A 20,131-nucleotide genomic window follows, 5' to 3' on the forward strand; every position below is an offset into this window, starting at 1 on the left:
CTAGACAATAAACACTAGGCTTGTTTTGGTCGCCACAACGTGCCCTGCACACAACAGAAACTTAATAAGTGTCTGATGATTTGATATTCAACCTGAATAGCAAACCTTTTTTTTTTTCTCCCTGAAAAGCTAATGAATTAAATGTGGTTATTTTCAAAATCATCTTCAGGAGCCCACCATAAAACCAGCTCTTTCTCCATTGTGTACTACGTGGTGCTTTCTAGTTTTCCAGACTGGAGCTGCAGCATAAACCTCCTACCTACGGGGCACTCCCCTTCATTGCTACAAACAAGGTTCCGGAGAAGTCAAACAGGTGAGGAGCCTCATGTAGTGTCCAGAATCCACACTACTCCCTCCAGGAGAGTCCTGCTTGCCCTTCAGGCACGCTAATCTCCGGTCTTCCCAACAAGACAGCCCCTGGAGAACTACTCTCTCCCCTCGTACAAACGCTTCCCCTCCAGCAGGGCACGAGGAGCCCCACCTCCTCCCCAAAGCGTTGCTTAACCACACCCCCTGGGAATAGGGACGCTCGGAACAGCTGGTGTAATTCAAAAGGCCCGGGACCCACAGAGAGGGTGAAGCAAGAGAGGTCTTTGCCATAAACAATGGGAGACTTGGCGTAGTCAGCCAGAGCCTGCGCAGGAGTGGAGACCCAGGACGCGATACGGCCCCTACAAGACCTTACAAGCCCGCCTGTTATTTGCCCGGCACGGTGACCGGCAGCCGGCAGGAGGCAGCGGATCAGAGAGCGGGCTGAGCGCGCAGAGACGCCGCGTCACCCTGCCCGACGGCAGCCCCCATCTCTCCCCGACCCGGCTTACCTTCTCCGGGCCGGTCCGCTGGTCCTCCGAGTAGCGGTGCCTCGGGACCGACGACGGAGGCAAAGGCCCTACGGGATGCGCCTGCAGCCAGGCCTTGGCCTCCTCGTCTTCCTCGTCGTCCGTACTCTCCGGAGGCTGGCTCTCGTAGTTACTAAAGTCCAAGTCCAGGTACCTCCTCTCTTCTTCCTCCACCTCCTCCACCATCACCACCTCGTCCGAGTCCAGGTTTGCCCGCTCCTCCGCCTCCTCCGTCTCCTCCTCCTCCTCCTCCTCCTCGAGCTCGCCGGGCCACGGTAGGTCTTCAGGCTCCATATTGGTGTCTCGCTCTAGGAGGCAGAGGGGGGGGGGAGAGGGGAAAGGGGAGGGAGGGGAGGGGAGTAGAGCTGACTGGCGGTTGCGGCCGCGCGCAGGCGCAAAGACCACCGAGGCCTCGCGCCCCGCCCCGCGCCGCGCGGACTGGGCGGGGCATGGAGAGAAAGCGCGCGTTGCTAAGGACGCCCCGCGGGAAAGGGCGGGGCAGGGGGCAGAGGTGTGGTGGGGGCCGGCGGGGGAGGGGCGTCGTCCTCGTCTCCCGCTGGGATCTTGCTCACACTACTGAAAGCTCACAATAAACCCCGACTGGGCTCGTCTCGAGGGAGGGGAGAATTTAGTTCTCGACTGCGCCAAGCCAAGACTGAATTTTGCCCATGCACCGAGAGCAGATCAGACCCCAGTACAAACCCATGATGATCAAACTTGCAAACTAAATTTTTAAAGATTGAGTGCCTGCTGGGCGACAGGCCTTATGATGGGCTCTTGAACCTAGCAGTGAAAAATGTCTGGGACAGTAGAGGAATTAAGAACCGGACGCGTGGTATCAGAAAAAAATAGAAGTTTCAAGCCTGACATTGCCCTTAAAGCTGCGTGACCGAGCCTCTATAAAATGATGAAGCCATCACAAAGGATGGTTGTGATAATTAAAGCAGATAACCAACCTGAAGGACTTAGTGGTAGGTATTATTCATTGATAAACTCATTAAATGCTCACAGTTCTCTGAGATGAGTATTATTACCATTTCGTATTTGAAGAAATATAATGCTCAGAAAAATAACTCGCCCAAAATCTCTGAATTACTGCCATCCCAGTCTTTTGTAGATCCAGTTAATTGCCCTGGCCCAGAGCTATCAGCTAATAAAGGAAAAAGGACAAGTATTTGTACTGATGGTACATATACATTTTAGGTTAGTCAATGGCTTTGAAAATCTTTAGAAACAGATTTCCTGACTATTTCAGGAACTCCTGTAAAATAAATAGCAAATTAAAGAATCTTGAGATGTTTTGCTATTACCTAAGGAGATAGCCATAATTAGAGGCCAGTGAAATTCTTCATGGTATCTATCCATAATAGCAAAGATAAATTGGCAATGATATCGAACCAGCACCGCTGGGGTAATTTTTAAGGTTATTGCCAAGGATGCATGTCCTATCTGCCAATGACGCAATTCTGGCAAAACTATAAACATAGAATACAGACTGGAGCCCAAAGCCTCAGGGCTCCTAAGAAAACCTCTAAATTGACTATGAGTACATTCAAATATAACTCTTCTTATGACAGTTGAGGCTTTTCCTTGCTGGAGAGCTATGGATGTAATGATGGAAAAAAATTCCTTGATTTTGTGTTCCTGACTTGAGAAATCCCAATGCACCTCTCCAGTAACAGGTACACACAGTGACACTGTTATTAAATAATTCTGTAAACCTTTACCATTTACTTAGAAACTCCACTATCCTTATCATTCACAAATTTCAGGAAAATTAAAGGGAACTAATGGAATTCTATAACTCATTAGCAAAATTCTCAGAAACTCTCAAATTCCCAAGGCCCAAAGTAGTTTCATTTGTCTTGATAATGATGACATCAATCTATCAAAAGACCCATAAGTTATCTCCTTCTGAGTTAATAACAGGCTCCCTTGTGTATTTGCAGTACTAGATCCTACCCTAATACAAACTGATATGACTAATTACTGCAGAGACCCACACTGTAACTCTTGTTTTATCAACAGTAAAGCAACAAAATATTTACAAAGCACCCATCTAAGCAGCTTCTGCATGACCTGAAATCTAGAGATTTGATCTTCTGAGAAAGCATCAGAAAAAAATTTCCCTTGATCCTCAATGGAAAATCCTAATCAGGCACTGTTAACAACAAACCAACAGTGAAACTCCAAAGGCATTGATCTCTGGATTCATGTTACTCAACTAAAAATGAATGCTTTATTTTTTTCTGGGACACTGAATGTCTAATTCATTGGAAGATCTCAAACCAAAGATTCTTAGGAATTATCCTGAAGCTGCAGACTACAGAAATGGGTAGCTTATGCCCATTAGAACAGAACAAGATTAATTTTCTGGTTCTTCAGCATCCTTTACCCTACCACTAAATCTTGCCTATTATGTTTTTGGACAACCTTTATTAACTACAAAATGATTTCTCTATATGATCTCCCTTATCTTCCTACTATTACCTTTGACTCCCTATGCTCTTCTGCCACTTAAGAAAAAACAATTTTTTTCTTTTTTTTATAATTTTTTATTTTTTTTATAAACATATAATGTATTATTAGCCCCAGGGGTACAGATCTGTGAATCATCAGGTTTACAGACTTCACAGCACGCACCATAACACATACCCTCCCCAATGTCTATAACCCCACCACCCTCTCCCTACCCCGCCAACCCTCAGTTTGTTTTGTGAGAAGCAGGCTCCCAGCTGACCAAGGAGCCTGATATGGTACTCGATCCCAGGATACTCAGCCAACTGAGAAACCCAGGTGTCCCCAAAATATGTGTTAATTGACTAGGTTATCAGTAAGACTTCTTCTGATCAACAGTAGGCCATTAGTAGTTAAGTTTTTGTGGAGTCAAGTCATATAAATTTTCAACTGTGTGGTAGGTAGTTCCCTAATCCCTGCACTGTTCAAGGGTCAGCTATAGTTTTAAGATGGAAGAGACCAAAAGCATCAAATGCAACAGAAAGACAAAATAACTGAAAAGCATCTAATGAAATTGGCATTAAGGAATTATTGGTAACTTGCACAAGAAATTATTTTGCTGGAATGGTGGGAACAGACTCCAGGTGCAACAGTTGGGAAATGATTGGGGGTGCGGAAGGTGAGACATTGAGTGTAGAGAGGATTTTGGTCATGAAAAGAAAAAAAGGATAAGTTAGTGGCTAGAACAGGAAAGGAACCATGACAAGAGTTTTGTTTTGGTTTTCAATATGGAAGACAATTGAGTTTATTACTACGCCGAGAAGATTGACCCAAAGGAAAGAAAGACATTGAAGCTAGAAAACAAAAAGATAATTGATAAAAGCAGAGAGGATGACAGGGGATTCAAGCGGAAGGAGTACCCTCCAAAAATATGGCTTTCTCATAGAGGAGAGAAAAGACAGATATTAATAAAAATCTTTTACTCAGGCAAGCGGAGCAAGATGTTGACCGAATTCATGTTTCTTGGCTTTTTTTTTTTTTAAAGATTTTATTTATTTATTTGTCAGAGAGAGAGCGAGCGAGAGCGAGCACAGGCAGGCAGAGTGGAAAGCAGAGTCAGAGGGAGAAGCAGGCTCCCCGCGGAGCAAGGAGCCCGATGTGGGACTCGATCCTGAGCCAAAGGCAGCTGCTTAACCAACTGAGCCACCCAGGCATCCCTGTTTCTTGGCTTTTAATCATGGTAATCAAAATGTGGTCTGCAGACCATCTTCATTAGAATCACCTGAGGTATATGTTTATGAAGAATCCCAGCTGCTAACACCCAAGTAATGCAGATGCTCCGTAATTGTTGAGAACCACTCCTTTCTTTTCTCTGTGAAATATCAAGGACAATACAATGCTTCCCAATCAACTACAGAAAATTTTCCCTCTGCCTGCCACCTAGCAGCCAAGACATGGACACGTGGCCTAGTTTGACACCTGTGTATGCTCCCATATATGACTTTGACTCTTAAGGGAGTGAAACAGAATTCAGTACTGTACTTCTCAAAAGCATAGTCTGGGGACTAGAAGCATCACCTGAGAACTTCTTAGAGGTGTGAACTCTCAGGCCCCATTCAGACCTACCAAACCTGTACTTTAACAAGACCCCCAGATGGCTCAGAGGCACATTAAACCACAAAATGCAAGAAATCTCAAGAGGTTCTTGTCTCCCTGACCTGCAAGGTAAAGAAATGGGTTGCATTGGGGGACCTAGGTGGCTCAGTCGGTTAAGCATCTAACTCTTGATTTTGGCTCAGTTATGACCTCAGGGTAATGAGATCAAACCCCATGTCAGGCTCATCGCTCAGCACAAGTCAGCTTGAGATTCTCTCTCTCCCTCTCTCTCTGCCCTTCTCTCCACTCATGCTCCCTCTCACTCAAATAAAGAAATAAAACTTTAAAAAATTTTTTTTAGAGATTTTATTAATTTATTTGACAGAGATCACAAGTAGGCAGAGAGGCAGGCAGAAGAGGGGGAAGCAGACTCCCCACTGAGCAGAGAGCCCGAAGCAGGGCTGAATCCCAGAACCCTGGAATCATGACCAGAGCCAAAGACAGAGGCTTTAATCCACTGAACCACCCAAGCACCCCAAGAAATAAAAATTTTTTTAAAAAAGAGAGTTCAGCAGTAGCAACAGACAATAGAACACGTAGCACGACTTCAGTCGTTGGTTCTGTTCTCCGGTGTTCTTGGTTCTTGCCTTTACTGGTCATCTACTCATATTAATGCAGGTACCACCAAACAATCACAAAATCTCGGCAACCCACAATAAAAAGTGCTGTTTCTCGCTCGTTTACCAGCTGGTCATCTGGAGATATCGGTTTCAAGCTGCAGTGCATGAGTTGGCTGGGGTGACTTAAGTCCACAAGTCTTTCATTATTTGGGACCAGCCCATTACTCCAAGAATGCTCCTTCCATGAGGGAGGTAGGAAGCTCTCAAAGGTGAGTGGAAACACAAATGACTCTTAAGGGAACAGTCACACTCTCACTTTCTCCCACACATCACTGCCCAAAGCACACCACATGGCTAAATTCGACATCCCATATCTCCTATAGAAGTTGACAGAAGACAGGAAATAAATACCACCCCTTTTTGAAGCCTGGTTTCCAGCTTTCCCACTGGTTCTATGAGTCTCACAATATCCTTCTAGTAGGTTCCTTTTCTGCTGAAGTTAGCCAGCATCAGTGTCTGTCACTTGAAAACAAAACCTGTCACTGATCCACAGAAGGAAGTGTAGGCCAGATAGGGAAGAAGGTAGACAGCCCCAAGATATAGCTGTCAGCCTCAGAGAAAAAGCACTGAAAGACTATATGCACAAGACGGTTAGATGAATAAAACGATAAATGGAGAAATTGAAGGTCTTGACTAGAGACCAAAATATTGCAATTGTAAAGGTCCAAGATGTAGCTACAGGAGTTTAAAATGTCCGAGCTATGGCTACAGCAGAAAGTTCCTGAAACAAGTCTCCCCATGTATTTATTTAAAATCCCCTGGGATAGAAACAGCTGAATGATAAAGAAGGTGAGTTGGGTGTCACATTCTTTCTGCACATTATCCAGATAAGCCACAAGGAGGGCCATATGGACATCAAAGGGACAGGAGGGGGGCTCCTGGGTGGCTCAGTCCTGTAGAGCAGCTGAGTTTTTATCTCAGTTCAAGTCACAATCTCTGGGTCCTGGTATAGAACTCTGTGTCAAGTTCTGTGCTCAAGTGGGAGTTAACTTGAGATTCTCTCTCCCTCTCTCTCCCACTCGCTCCCTTTCTCTCTCTCTCTCAAATAAATAAATAAAATATTTTTTTAAAAGGAGAGCAGCAGTACCTGAGTGGCTCAGTCAGTTAAGCATCTGCCTTCAGCCCAGATTATGGGATCCTGGGATCTAGCCCTGTGTCTTTTCCCTCTGCCTGCCACTGCCCTATTTGTGCATGCGCTCTCTCTTTCTTTGTCATATAAATAGATAAATTTCTGGAAGGGAAGACCAAAGCTTGTTGAGCATCAAACACTATGATGGGTATTTAAGATTTTATTTATTTGATAGAGAAAGACACAGCAATAGAGGGAACACAAGCAGAAGGAGTGAGAGAGGGAGAAGCAAGCTTCCTGCTGAGCAGAGGGCCCAATGTTGGGCTTGATCCCAGAACCCTGGGATCATGCGCTGAGCGGGAAGGCAGATGCTTAACGACTGAGCCACCCAGATGCCCCTAGGATGGATATTTTTTAATAATTGCCTCTTACAATCTTCACAGCAATTCAACAAAGCATTTTACAGATGAGGATATCAAGGTTCAGATAAGTTAAATAATTGTTTCAATATAACCCATCCAGTGAGACGAAGCGCAATATAGCTCTAAGCCCGATTTGTCTGACGACATGGTCCATGACCTTCCTGTTGAACCATACAGTGTGGAAGCTCCCAGGGGGGCAGCAGGAGCAGGCACAGCACAAGGCCTAACCTTGTTGTAAGTGGAACGTGGGAAACTGTCAACTTCCCTTGCAGGAGCTGCAAGGACAGCTGTAACCTCGGGAGCAAGCTAGGTGTCAGTTAAGGATTGGTTGAGGTAAGAGGCTGTGAGGCAGGGAAGTTTATCTACAATTTCAGCACAGGTTTGGAGGAACGAGGTCAACATTTCAGGACAAGCCAAATAAGAGTTTTTTTTTTAATCTTTCAAAATATATTTATTTGACAGAGAGAGCGTGAGAGAGCACGAGCAGGTAGAGAAGCAGAGGGAGAGGGAGAAACAGGCTCCCCACTGAGCAAGGTCCAATTCAGGGCTCTCTGGGATCATAACCTGAGCCAAAAGCAGACACTTAACCAACTGAGCCACCCAGGCGCTCCTAGCCATAGGAGACTTGCAGAAATACACAGATGAAAGCCCTGCAGCCAGGGAAGATTAGAAGAGCTTGCATTCTTGTATGTGGCTGGAGATGAAACTTCAAGATATGGAACTAGTTTCCATGACAGACCATTCTCTACAGGGGAAAAAGAGTGATTGATCCAGTTAAAAAATTAGAGTATTTCATGTCTTTATTCAAAGTTTTGCAAGGACTTTCAATCTCATGCAGAATAAAATCCAAAATCCTAGTTAACCATGGTCTACAAGCGCCTACCTGATCTGGCCCCTACCCAGATCCCTCCAGATCTAAACTCCTGCCCATCTTTCTTGCTCACCCATTTGAGCCATGCTGGCCTCCTCACTGTTCCTTAATATTCAAGCCCACTCCCACCTAAGAGCCCGAGCATCTGCTGTTCCCAGGGCCTGGAACACACTTCCACCAAATCTGCTTGCTTTTTCAGAGACCCCTTCTCTGATAACCCGATATACTCACCAAAGCTTTCTTTCACTTCTTGCAACTTCTTACCACTCAACATTTATTTGTTTGCTTATTGTCTCCCCCTGCTAGGATACAAGCTGCACAAGAGAATAGATTTCATCTGTTTTGCACACCACTCTGTGCCTAGTGCCAAAAACAGCATCTGACATATACAGTGGTTCTTGGTAAACATTGTGGAACGAAGTCAGTGGAGATTGCATTGAACTGGCTGGTCAAAAGATTCTGAATAGAACTTCAGTATAAATTTGGTTTTGCTGGAACTGATAAAGATGTCTGCCTACCAGAGAACATTTAATTTCCTTTTCCAGCTGGCGTCTGGAAGTTGACTATAACTTGCAGTTGACTTCTGGTGGCAAACTCTCCCTTAGGATGAGTCATTTCCACTGATGGTTAGATCAATCCATTAATAATTTCATTTTCATGGTGCTTTTATATTCAGAAGAAGAAATTACAAAAGTTAGTATATGGCATATGTAGACACAAATTTTGTTTTATAGATGCATATGTTTGTCTCTGTGTGTATTCATATAAAAGAAATTTATATATGATAAACCAGCGAGGATAACTGGGAATATGCAAAACATTTCTATTCCTGTGAGTACAAAATTTCTGACTCAACTCATGGATCACCTTGATGGTTGCTTCACTGTTACTCCTCTAACTGGTTCTTTCACAAACTCTATATAATATCTCAATTGGCCACAGATACTTTGGGTCATCAGAGCTAGATGCCAGAGCAGTTCCAACAAGCTGAAGTTTTTTCTTATTCTGGACTTGACTCAAATCATGTAACCCTTCCAGGTTACTTTGTCAAGGGGTTGGAGTACAGGTTACTCAGTAAATGTGACGTTGTCTCAAAAATCCAGAATGAGGGGCGCCTGGGGTGCTCAGTGGGTTGAGCCTCTGCCTTTGGCTCAGGTCATGGTCCCAGGGTTCTGGGATCGAGCTCTGCATCAGGCTCTCTGCTCAGCGGGGAGCCTGCTTCCCCCTCCCTCTCTCTACCTGCCTCTCTGCCTACTTGTGATCTCTGTCTGTCAAATACATAAATAAAATCTTTTTTAAAAATCCAGAATGATCTGCTATATATCATATCTTTCTCTTAAAGGTACAGATAAAAGATGGGTTATTTTTGTCATTGTTGTTGTTTGTTTTTCTGGCTACTTATTTTTTAATTTTGAAGGTAACAACTCCACATGCCCCAGGCCATTGGATCCCCAGACACTTCCCTGAAGTGATACCTTGGAATTTTTGTGAGATTCCCCAGCCACTTTCTAGTATGTACATATTTTATCAGAGAACTAAGGATAATTGCTACATCTTGTTCACTAGTTGTATCAGAAGGGATGTCATCAATTTATCAGAGCAAAGTAATATCCAATAGGATGGTGAATAAACATAAAGACCATATTATGATCCAATGCTAAACTTAAGTAGCGCTGAGCCAAGAGGATGTACAATTGACCTGCAGGTGAAAGCAATTTCCTCTTCAAGTCTCTGCTTATTGGGCGATAGAAAAAAGATCAATAGCAGCCTACGGTATCAGGGGCTGAGATGATTTTTCCTCCAGGAAAGAGATCCCATTTGAATCAGCAGCTACAATTGAAGTTACCACTTGATTAAGCTTATCATTATCCAAAAACATTACCCAAAAAGGTGATCTCCAGGAACTTCCATTTGGTCCTTTCTACCATAATAGACAGGGTTTCATAGGTCAGAGAGCAATGTATATGTGTAATCTTCTACCAGAAGCTAAATATTTCCACTCCAATTATAAACTCAGGAACTAAGAAAGTAAAGACAGGATGGGTTTGAAGATCCACTGGACCTCTATGAGGAGAATGATAGCCAAATCTTCATCTCCTAGCTCTTCTAGGCCCCATCCTGACTGATAGACCACAGTGGAATTCAGATTCCTTAGGGATTCATTCTGGCTCAGAGCCAGTAACTAATAATTCCTGGGAGGTCTGGATATATTTTTTTCTTTCCTCAGGGTAAGTTACCATGGTAAATAAGGACAAGTCTTTCCAGAGAAGTCTAGGAATAAGATTTATCACATGGTCCTTCCTCAAGTGTTCCTGATCTCTCCTTCCATCAAGGGGCCCTGGGACACTGAACTGACTCAGAAATGGGAAAAACGTAAGAGGCCATGACTCTTTATTGTGACGGCTTAAGTTAGGATTCTTTCTGTACACCTAAAGTTTTTTTTTTCCCAGTTATACGATTTAAATAGAACCTTAATGGACTGCCTATTTTGGCCCTGAGTATCTCATGTTAGCCACCATCAAAATTTCCTATAGGTCAAACTATTCTGATTACCATTCTAGCTCTGCTACCTTTTACGGTAGCCATGCTCACCTCTGTTGGGTAAGTGCCACTCTATATCCTCCACCATTCTGGGATATGATTATCTCCACTGAAATCAGGAAGTACATTTCAGTAACAGAATATCCCCCCTCATCTCACTCTACAGGGGACAACTATCTGTACCTTGTGAAAATATAGGGCTCTTCTCATTAGTATATTTTTCTATGCCATAATGAGGGAAATGTTTTCTGAGCCTTCTTGGCTCAGGAAAGGGGTGAGTGAATGATAAATCCACATTTAATAAATCTACTCAAAACTTCCAAACTACGGGCGCCTGGGTGGCTCAGTGGGTTAAAGCCTCTGCCTTCGGCTCAGGTCATGATCCCAGGGTCCTGGGATCGAGCCCCGCATCGGGTTCTCTGCTCAGCAGGGAGCCTGCTTCCTCCTCTCTCTCTGCCTACTTGTGATCTCTGTCTGTCAAATAAATAAAATCTTTAAAAAAAAAAACAAAAAACAAAAAACCTTCCAAACTACTAAAGTCTCTGGATTTTTCTATATCATATCAAAGAGTTTCTGGTATCTCAACTTCATATGTCAGACTCCACAACAGGCTTCCAACAGCTGACCAAGGAGATAGATCCTCTAAAACTAAGCAAATTTAGGCCATGGTAAAATTGTGTCCTTAATCTCTTGAACTCCATGCCCACATATTTTATCCATGTCCTATTGAAATAAATTAGCAAAATGTTGCAGTTCTTTTACTAAGTAATGTCTGACTTTAATTGATCCCTTGGGACATAACATGACTCATATGTCTGGATGTAATGAGAGGGGAAAGGGGTATGAGGAGAATTGGCATCCACTTGCAAGGCAACTATCTCATGTGAAGTCATAAGAAGGGCTTCAAGCAACAGCCAAAGGCAAGGAGACAGTATTCTATTGCTATCAAAATGGGCTCAATGAGGTTTGAGGTGCTTGGTATCAGCCAGATCCCGAATTTCCCCATTCCAAATTTCACGTTATCATTCTTTCCCATTCCATGCCCTAACTTTTACCTAAAAGATTAGACAAGGCTGTGGGTTCAACCTATGTTAATCCAGCAGTCCAATGAACCTCAGCCATGTGAGACCACATGAAGAGATTCTTTTAGGGCAGTCACAGGAACTCCGTGGTTCTCTAACCACACCTTAAGGCAAGAATTTAAAACCCTGAGACTTCCATTTTCTTTCTTTAAGCACAGTTAAAAATAGTCAGACTCAGCCACAGCCTTTATATTCCGTATGCCCTTCACACGGCCTATCACAGTAACCAGTTTGATCACCAAGGCATTGTCTTCAATATGGACTGCTCTTTATGTAACCACAGATGACAGTTAAAGTAATTGCTCACCCCTGGGCACCATGTGCCATGCCCGCAACCCATCTTCTGATGTTAAACAGATCGTCACAGCTTCCAACTACAACCAGGTCAGACGAACAATCCCACCTCTCCATCTTATTAAGGTACTACTGCCTGCAATCACAACCAGCACTGGTCAGAGTTGTTTGTTTTAGCCTACAGATTTTACTTCAGCATGTTTCAGTTGAGTGACTTATTATAGAATATTATCTATAAGAATAGACAAGAAATTGGCATGATAACACAGCCAGGAGAAACAGTCAGCCTCACCATGGAAGGTCCCAAGGGAAAGCCTGCAGTTACCACTACCTCTTATCGACATGTATGAGGCTGGGGACAAGAGAGCAGGAAGGATCACCAATATAGCTTCCCCCCAAAGAATCAAATATTCCCACCGCCTGATACTTCCTATATTACTCACTTCTAGCATCTAATACTGCATAGGCGTATTTACTTGAGTAAATTGTTCAAAGCCTGGGATTTTGTTGTTTTAATTTTCCATCCTCTCTCTTATGGGAAAGTAGGCTAGAAGTGAGAAATGCTCCAACAATCAGGAACACTTTTTGCCCAGCAAATATACTCCTGGAAGTCTATCTCACAGAAACAAAAGCACTCACATGTGAAGATCTATGTAAGAAGGCTTATTACAGATACTTTTGTAAGCAACAAAAATCCATAAACAAAGAAAAGGCCCAACACAAAGAACATGGTTGAATTCATTACAGTCATGTAGATCTCTGAGCGCTATTTTTTTTTTAAGATTTTTATTTATTTGGCAGATAGAGATGACAAGTAGGCAGAGAGGCAGGCAGAGAGAGAGAGGGGGAAGCAGGCTCCCCGCTGAGCAGAGAGTCCGATGTGGGACTCGATCCCAGGACCCTGAGACCATGACCCGAGCCGAAGGCAGAGGCTCAACCCACTGAGCCACCCAGGTGCCCTCTGAGTGCTATTATTATAAAGAAACAGCGTTCTTCAAGGTGACCGGGAGGGATTTCCTCAGGATGATTTTGACTGAGATAAATAAGATAAAGACAAATGTATATTATGTGATCTTGTTTTTGCTTAGAAAACTAAAAGAAAATGTTTATATAATGCATATGTATGTATGATTATATGACTATAATAAAAACCATAGAAGAAATAGGCATCAGGTTTAGAACATAGGTTATCTGGGGAGATATAGAGTGATACGTGTGTGAGGGAAGGGAGAACTATACCAAGGAAAGAAGAAAAGAAAAAAAAAAATCTACATTTGAAAATTGTGGGATGGATTCTGGGAAGGGGGTCTCAGCAGCACCAGCAAAGATACTCAATCTCAACAAGTTTTCACTTAAAAAACAGCAGAACATCTAGATAGCAAAGCCAAAGCACGTGAACAATATTCATAGCTAAGCTTTGGATTTGCCAGATTCGGCAAATGAAAATGCAGAATTCCCAATGAAATTTGAATTTCAGATAAACAATGAATAATTTTTTAGTATAAGTATGTCCCAAATATGGCATAAAAATAAACAGACGAGACCTGAATGGGGGAGGGGAACTGTGCCAGAAAAATCCCAGAAAGCAAGCCACCATGTTTTTGAACACTATACGAAAACAACAGAAGAGGGAGCTCTACGAAATTAGAAAAGCTTTTCTGAGCTCCTTTTTTTTTAAGTCCCTGAAAACTAATTTCACGCAAAAATAAGACAGAGAATAGTATCAAGGTCAAATCCCACACAAAATTACTACAAGAAAAAAGAGAATACGGAGCAGAATAACATCCCAGAAGACAAAGCATGCCAAAAAGACCCGCCCACAAAACATGTAAAAATCGTAAATTACTATTTCAAAATGAATATCATGAAGAAAATAATAGAAAAAAACACACACACACAGGGGCGCCTGGGTAGTTCAGTTGGTTAAGCATCCAACTCCTGATCTCAGCTCAGGTCTCCATCTCAGGGTGGTGAGTTCAAGCCCCTCGTTGGGCTCCATAATAACCATGGAGCATACACTAAAAAGCTCAATCTTAATCAGAATTAGAAAAATTCAGAAATGGGGGCATCTGGGTGGCTCAGAGGGTTAAGCCTTTGTCTTCGGCTTAGGTCATGAGCCCAGAGTCCTGGAATGGAGCCCTGCATCGGGCTCTCTGCTCAGCAAGGAGCCTGCTTCCCTCTCTCTCTGTCTGCCTGATGCTCTACCTACTTGTGATCTCTCTTTCTCAAATAAATAAATAAAATTCTTTAAAATTTAAAAAAAAGAAAAATTCAGAAATGAGGTAATGGAATTCAATAAAGAACAAGAATCAAAAGGAAGAATCATTTCAGAAATGAAGGCAAAATTACAAAGAATAAACAATGGATGAATGGATAAGGAAAATGTGGTCCATATACACTATGGAGTATTCTGCCTCCATCAGAAAGGATGAATACCCAACTTTTGTAGCAACATGGACGGGACTGGAAGAGATTATGCTGAGTGAAATAAGTCAAGCAGAGAGAGTCAATTATCATATGGTTTCACTTATTTGTGGAGCATAACAAATAGCATGGAGGACATGAGGAGTTAGAAGGGAGTGGCGGGAAATTGGAAGGCGAGGTGAACCATGAGAGACTACGGACTCTGAAAAACAATCTGAGGGGTTTGAAGTGGTTGCGGGGTGGGAGGTTGGGGGAACCAGGTGGTGGATGTTAGAGAGGGCACGGATTGCGTGGAGCACTGGGTGTGGTACAAAAACAATGAATACTATTATGCTGAGAATTAAAAAAAAAAGAATAAACAAGCAAGTCAATGCAACTCAAGAAAAATAGAAAGTGAAGAAGAAAAAAATTGAAGACCAACAAGAAAGGAAGAGAAATAAAAAGGAAAGAAGGAAGGTAGAGGAGCTCAAACACACAGGTAATAGGAATGCTTAAGGGAGAAAACCAAAGCAAGGACATAAAAAAAATGCTACACCCTATGGATTAAAAATGAAACAAAACAAACAGCAACAAACAAAATTTTCCTAAAAATAAAAAAGACTTAAAACTGCATATTGAAAGAGCATATCATATAGCTGAAATTATTGACCTAGAACAACCAAGACCCCAACATATTCTAGTAAAATTATTGGTCTTAAAAGAAAAAATTAGGGGCGCCTGGCTGGCTCAGTGGGTTAAAGCCTCTGCCTTCGGCTCAGGTCATGGTCTTAGGGTGCGGGGATCGAGCCCCACATCGGGGCTGCTTCCCCCTCTCTCTCTGCCTGCCTTTCTGCCTACTTGTGATCTCTATCAAATAAATAAATAAAATCTTTTTTAAAAAATTAAAAGTCTTTGACATCTAGAAAAAAACAACATGTGACTTTTAAGGAAAAGAAAATTAGATTATCATCAAAATTTTTTTAATTTTATTTTTTAATTTAAATTCAATTAATTAACATATAATACATTATTAGTCTCAGAGGCAGAGTTCAATGATTCATCAGTCTTATGTAATACCCAGTGTTCATTACATCATGTGCCCTCCTTAGTGCCCATCACTAAGTTACCCCATTCCTCCACCCCCCCCAGCAACCCTCAGTTTGTTTCCTATGTCATCAGAATTTTTGACAACAACACTTTATGCCAGGACAAAAAGAGAAAAATAATAGTATAAGCAAGGAAAAACAAGTATGAAACAAGGATTTTATATCCAGCAAAAATAACTTTCAAACATAAAGGACACCAACAAACTATTAACAACATATAAAAACTGGGTAATATTAGTCTCATGAGCCCTTCCTGAAAAATGTATCAGAGAGAAATCAGCTTCAGGCCACCAAAGTAACTGGAGAGACATTGATATAAGAATAAGTGGTGAGCATTTAATATATAATTACCTATCAGACTACAAATAAACGAGAGCTAGGACATGAAATATTATGTATCTCAGATATGTACTCTGACAATATAAATGTGGTACAGCTATCTTCTTTATTTTTACTTTTTCAAAACAGCTTTGTTGAGATATATTTCAAAGGCCATATAGTTCACCCATTTAAAGTACAATTCAGTGGCTTTTAGTGTAGTTACAGAAACATACATCTATCATCACAATCAATTTTAGAACATTTTCATTACTTAAATGAAATCCCATACTCTTTTTTTTTTTTTAAGATTTTATTTATTTATTTGACAGAGATCACAAGCTTGCAGAGAGGCAGGCAGAGAGAGAGGGGGAAGCAGGCTCCCTGCAGAGCAGAAAGCCCGATGCGGGGCTCGATCCCAGGACTCTAGGATCATGACCTGAGCTGAAGGCAGAGGCTTTAACCCACTGAGCCACCCAGATGCCCCTGAAATCCCATAATCTTAAACTGTCATTTCTAACCTCCCCATCCCCTAACCTTGGATGCCCCAGGTATCCACTGATCAGCTTTCTGACTCTATAGGCTTGCCTCTTCTGTATTTCATATAAATGGAATTACACAATACCCCCAAGCAATGTACGAGGGTTCCAATTTGTCCACACCCTCTTTGACAATAGCCATCCTAGTAGGTGTGATTTTCACTTGTGTTTCTCTGATGGCTAATGATGTTGAACACTTTTCAGGTGTTTATTCTCCATTTTCTTCTAAGAGTTTCACTATTTTATTTTTTAAAAGATTTAATTTATTTATTTGACAGACAAGAGATCACAAGTAGGCAGAGCAGCAGGCGGGGGCGGGGGAGCAGGCTCCCCACTGAGCAGAGAGCCTGACTTGGGGCTCGATCCCAGGACCCTGAGATCAGGACCTGAGCCGAAGGCAGAGGCTTAATCCAATGAGCCACCCAGGAGCTCTGAGTTTTACTATTTTCACTTTTATACTTTGGTCTTTGATTCATGTGGAGTTAATTTTTATCTATGATATAAAGTAAGGGTCCAACCTCATTCTTTTTTTTTTTTTTAAGATTTTATTTATTTATTTCACAGAGGGAGACCACAAGTAGGCAGAGAGGCAGGCAGAGAGAGAGAGGAGGAAACAGGCTCCCTGAGAGCCTGATGCGGGACTCGATCCCAGGACCCCGGGACCATGACCCGAGCCTAAGGCAGGGGCTTAACCCACTGAGCCACGCAGGCGCCCGCCAACCTCATTCTTTTGCATGTGAGTATCCAGTTGTCCTAGCAGCACAACTGTTTTTTTTTTTTTTTAGATGGTGAGAGAGAACAGAGAAAGCATGGGCAAAGTTTTACACATTTTCAGCAATCATATTGGTGGTTGTATTAGAATTGTTAGTCTCACTCTCTTTGAGGTGTAATAGAGCATAAAACAAATGTAATAGAGGATAAAACAAATTTCCCTTTTTAAAAAGATTTTATTCATTTATATGTCAGAGAGAGAGCACAAGCAGGGGGAGCAGCAGGCAGAGGGAGAGGGAGAAGCAGGTTTCCGCTGAGCAAGGAATCCAATGCAGGACTTGATTCCAGGACCCTAGGATCATGACTTCAGCCGAAGGCAGATGCTCAACTGACTGAGCCATCCAGGGGTCCCAAACAAATGAATAATTTTCATCCCCTGTGTCCTTGAAAACCAGATCCTCAACATAAAATGAAGAAGGCAGTCATAATAGAGAAGAGGTTAAGTAAATGTTCTGTAGTCCTGGACTAGAGTTATAAATATTAATATGAACTCATGAATTATTTAGCTCTAGTCACTGAAAGAAACCTAAAGACAATGACACACTATGTAGCAATGAGTATCCCCTAGTACCCAGACTGTAGTCTTGAAATACCCTTTCTCACGAAAAGAAAATGATATTTTTGACAAAATGGCTGATCCCAAGTCTGGGGCAAGAAATGCACAAGATGAATCCAGAGCATCTAAAGGAAGGATTGCAAGGAAGCAAGGAAGCTTGCAAGGAAGCTACTGAAGACAAGGATGAGGTCAAAAGGACTCGGAAGCTAACTCGAGTCCCATCAGCCACAGGACTCTATGAACTTCAATAATAATACAGTAATTGCAACAATTTCAAACTCACCAAATATGTCTAAATCTAGGAGTTCATAATGATACTTTTAAAAACAAGAATTGGTCCCGTTTAGAGGACAACAGGGCACTAATTTATTATCTTGCAAGTAACAATTAAAAGGAATAACTATAACATTCATCCTGCCTTTTATATGAACTTCACTGCAAGTGAAGTATATGAACTATAACAAGACAGCAGATGAGGAAAATGTGTTTTTATAGAAGTATTCCTACAAAAAATGAAAGAGAAATGATACAATATCATGGTAGATTATTAACATTTGGTAACTCCGGAGTGAATAATAGATATGTCATTATGCATCTGTTAAGATCACAAAAAATGACAACCAGACAATATGTGCTTCCTATCATCTTCATATAATATTCAGCATTTTGCCAAAGTGATTGTACCTGTTGTTTGATCCATCATCTGGATCAGTTGCCTATTTGCGAGAACTACAGAAAACAGAGGAACACACTGAACTTCACTAAGAATATTTAAGTAACAAAATCCAGCCCAAAGGCCTGTAAACAAAAGAAAGGATGCAGGAAGAGCCTACGGATTAAAAGATACTTACATGATACATGTTTAAATGGGCAAGAGTGAACTATAGTGTCTAGGAATGCACACTGGGGTAATAAAAGTATAAAAACAAAAAATGTAGGGGTGCCTGGGTGGCTCAGTGGGTTAAAGCCTCTGCCTTCCGCTCGGGATGTGATCTCAGGGTCCTGGGATCAAGCCCCTCATCGGGCTCTCTGCTCAGCCTGAGCCTGCTTCCCCCCACCCTTCTCTGCCTGCCTTTCTGCCTACTTGTGATCTCTGTCTGGCAAATAAATAAATGAAGTCTTTAAAAACAAATGAAATAAAAACGAAAAACATAAGAAAGCGCTCACTATAAAAGTCAAGTCTATGGGGTGCCTCCTGGGTGGCTCAGTCGGTTAAGTGTCTGCCTTTGGCTCCGGTCACGATCCCAGGGTCCTGGGATGGAGCCCCATGTCAGGCTACCTGTTCGGTGGGGAGCCTGCTTCTTTCTCCCTCTCTCTTTGCCCCTCCCCCAACACTCATGATCTCTCGCTTGCTCTTGCTCTACCTCAAATAAATAAATAAAATCTTTGAAAAAAAAGTTAGATCTAACAAGCACTTTCTTGGGAGAGGAGGGTATATGTGATTGGGATGGGGTACATGGAAGGGGCTTCTAGAGTAACTGGCAAAACTCATTTTTTTTTTTTAATCTGGATGATGTTCACCTTCAAATAATTCAGTAAGTTATGTGCTTTATTAGTGTGGTATCCTGCAAAGATGTTTTATTTTACAATAAAAATATATATTTAAAAAATTTCTTATACCCCAGTCTCACCTCAGACCAATTAAATCACATTCTCTGGAGGTGAGACCCAGGCATCAGTATTCTTTAAAGCTCCTGGTGAATGTTTTTTGGTTTTTTTTTTTTAAGATTTTATTTATTTATTTGACAGAGAGATAGTGCACAAGTAGGCAAAGTGGCAGGCAGAAGGAGAGGGAGAAGCAGGCTCCCCGCTGAGCAGGGATCCTGATGCGGAACTTAGTCCCAGGACTCTGGGGTCATGACCTGAGCTGAAGGCAGCCGTTTAACTGACTGAGCAACCCAGGTAACCCACCCCTGTGATTCTTAAATGCAGCCAAGTTTGAAAACCAATGTATAAGAGATATGGCATTTCACTGTGCTCAGGACCAGGGCCTGGGTTCCAGTCCCCAGTATGGTGGGGTGAACAGAACAAGTAGTCTAAACGCTCTCGACCATAGGAGCTGGTATGTATGTTGTTTGGTGAAAACAATTTACTTACCAAAAATCGGGATTGGACAGGCTAATTTCTTAAGTCCCTTTGAGTTCTAGAGCCTGATAATCCAAAGAAAACAGAAACAGAAATTATATTTGAACAATTTAATTGTATAAACCTTCTAACAGTTATGTATATGAAATGCTCTCACCCATGCATCCATATGAAAAACGTGTGTGTGTATGTGTGTGTGTTGTTTAGAGTCCTGGCATGAAAAAGAATTCACTGTATATGGTTTATTGATGAGATTTGACGAAGGAGCGAAACAAAGAGGCATGGGCAGGATTACTGTCACAGACACACAATAGTGAAAAGCTGTTACCCCACCACACCGAACCTGAAGAAAAGGAAGAATAAATGTTTATGGGAGCCCAGCAAGAGCTGGAGCTGTCATTGTCCGAAGATACAGCCATTAACACTGAATCCATTCTTTAGTATAGCTGTGTATATGACTAGACCACAATGCATTTGTCCATTCTACTGTTACTAGAGTTAT

At 42.1% G+C, this 20,131-nt stretch overlaps 1 protein-coding gene and 1 long non-coding RNA gene across 8 annotated transcripts in view; one reads left to right on the plus strand and one right to left on the minus strand.

Moving 5' to 3' along the window:
• Nucleotides 1-1,269, minus strand: part of ALMS1 (ALMS1 centrosome and basal body associated protein) — a 199,489-nt gene extending 198,220 nt beyond the window's left edge. For 6 of the 7 annotated variants that reach the window (XM_082743954.1, XM_082743950.1, XM_082743953.1 and 3 more), the window contains exon 1: nt 822-1,268. In XM_082743954.1, coding sequence (XP_082600080.1) covers nt 822-1,133 — 312 coding nt within the window. In that variant the 5' untranslated portion in view covers nt 1,134-1,268. Of the gene's footprint in view, nt 1-821 lie in introns of all 7 variants that reach the window. The other variant, XM_082743952.1, reaches the window with a different exon arrangement.
• Nucleotides 1,001-9,233, plus strand: LOC309871207. The gene is made up of 3 exons (XR_014315080.1): nt 1,001-1,114; nt 5,640-5,781; nt 8,241-9,233. It is a non-coding gene; the product is annotated as an uncharacterized lncRNA (long non-coding RNA).
• Nucleotides 9,234-20,131: the final 10,898 nt, after the last annotated feature.

The sequence above is a fragment of the Mustela nivalis genome (genome assembly GCF_964662115.1).
Source record: "Mustela nivalis genome assembly, chromosome: 8".
NCBI lineage: Eukaryota > Metazoa > Chordata > Mammalia > Carnivora > Mustelidae > Mustela > Mustela nivalis.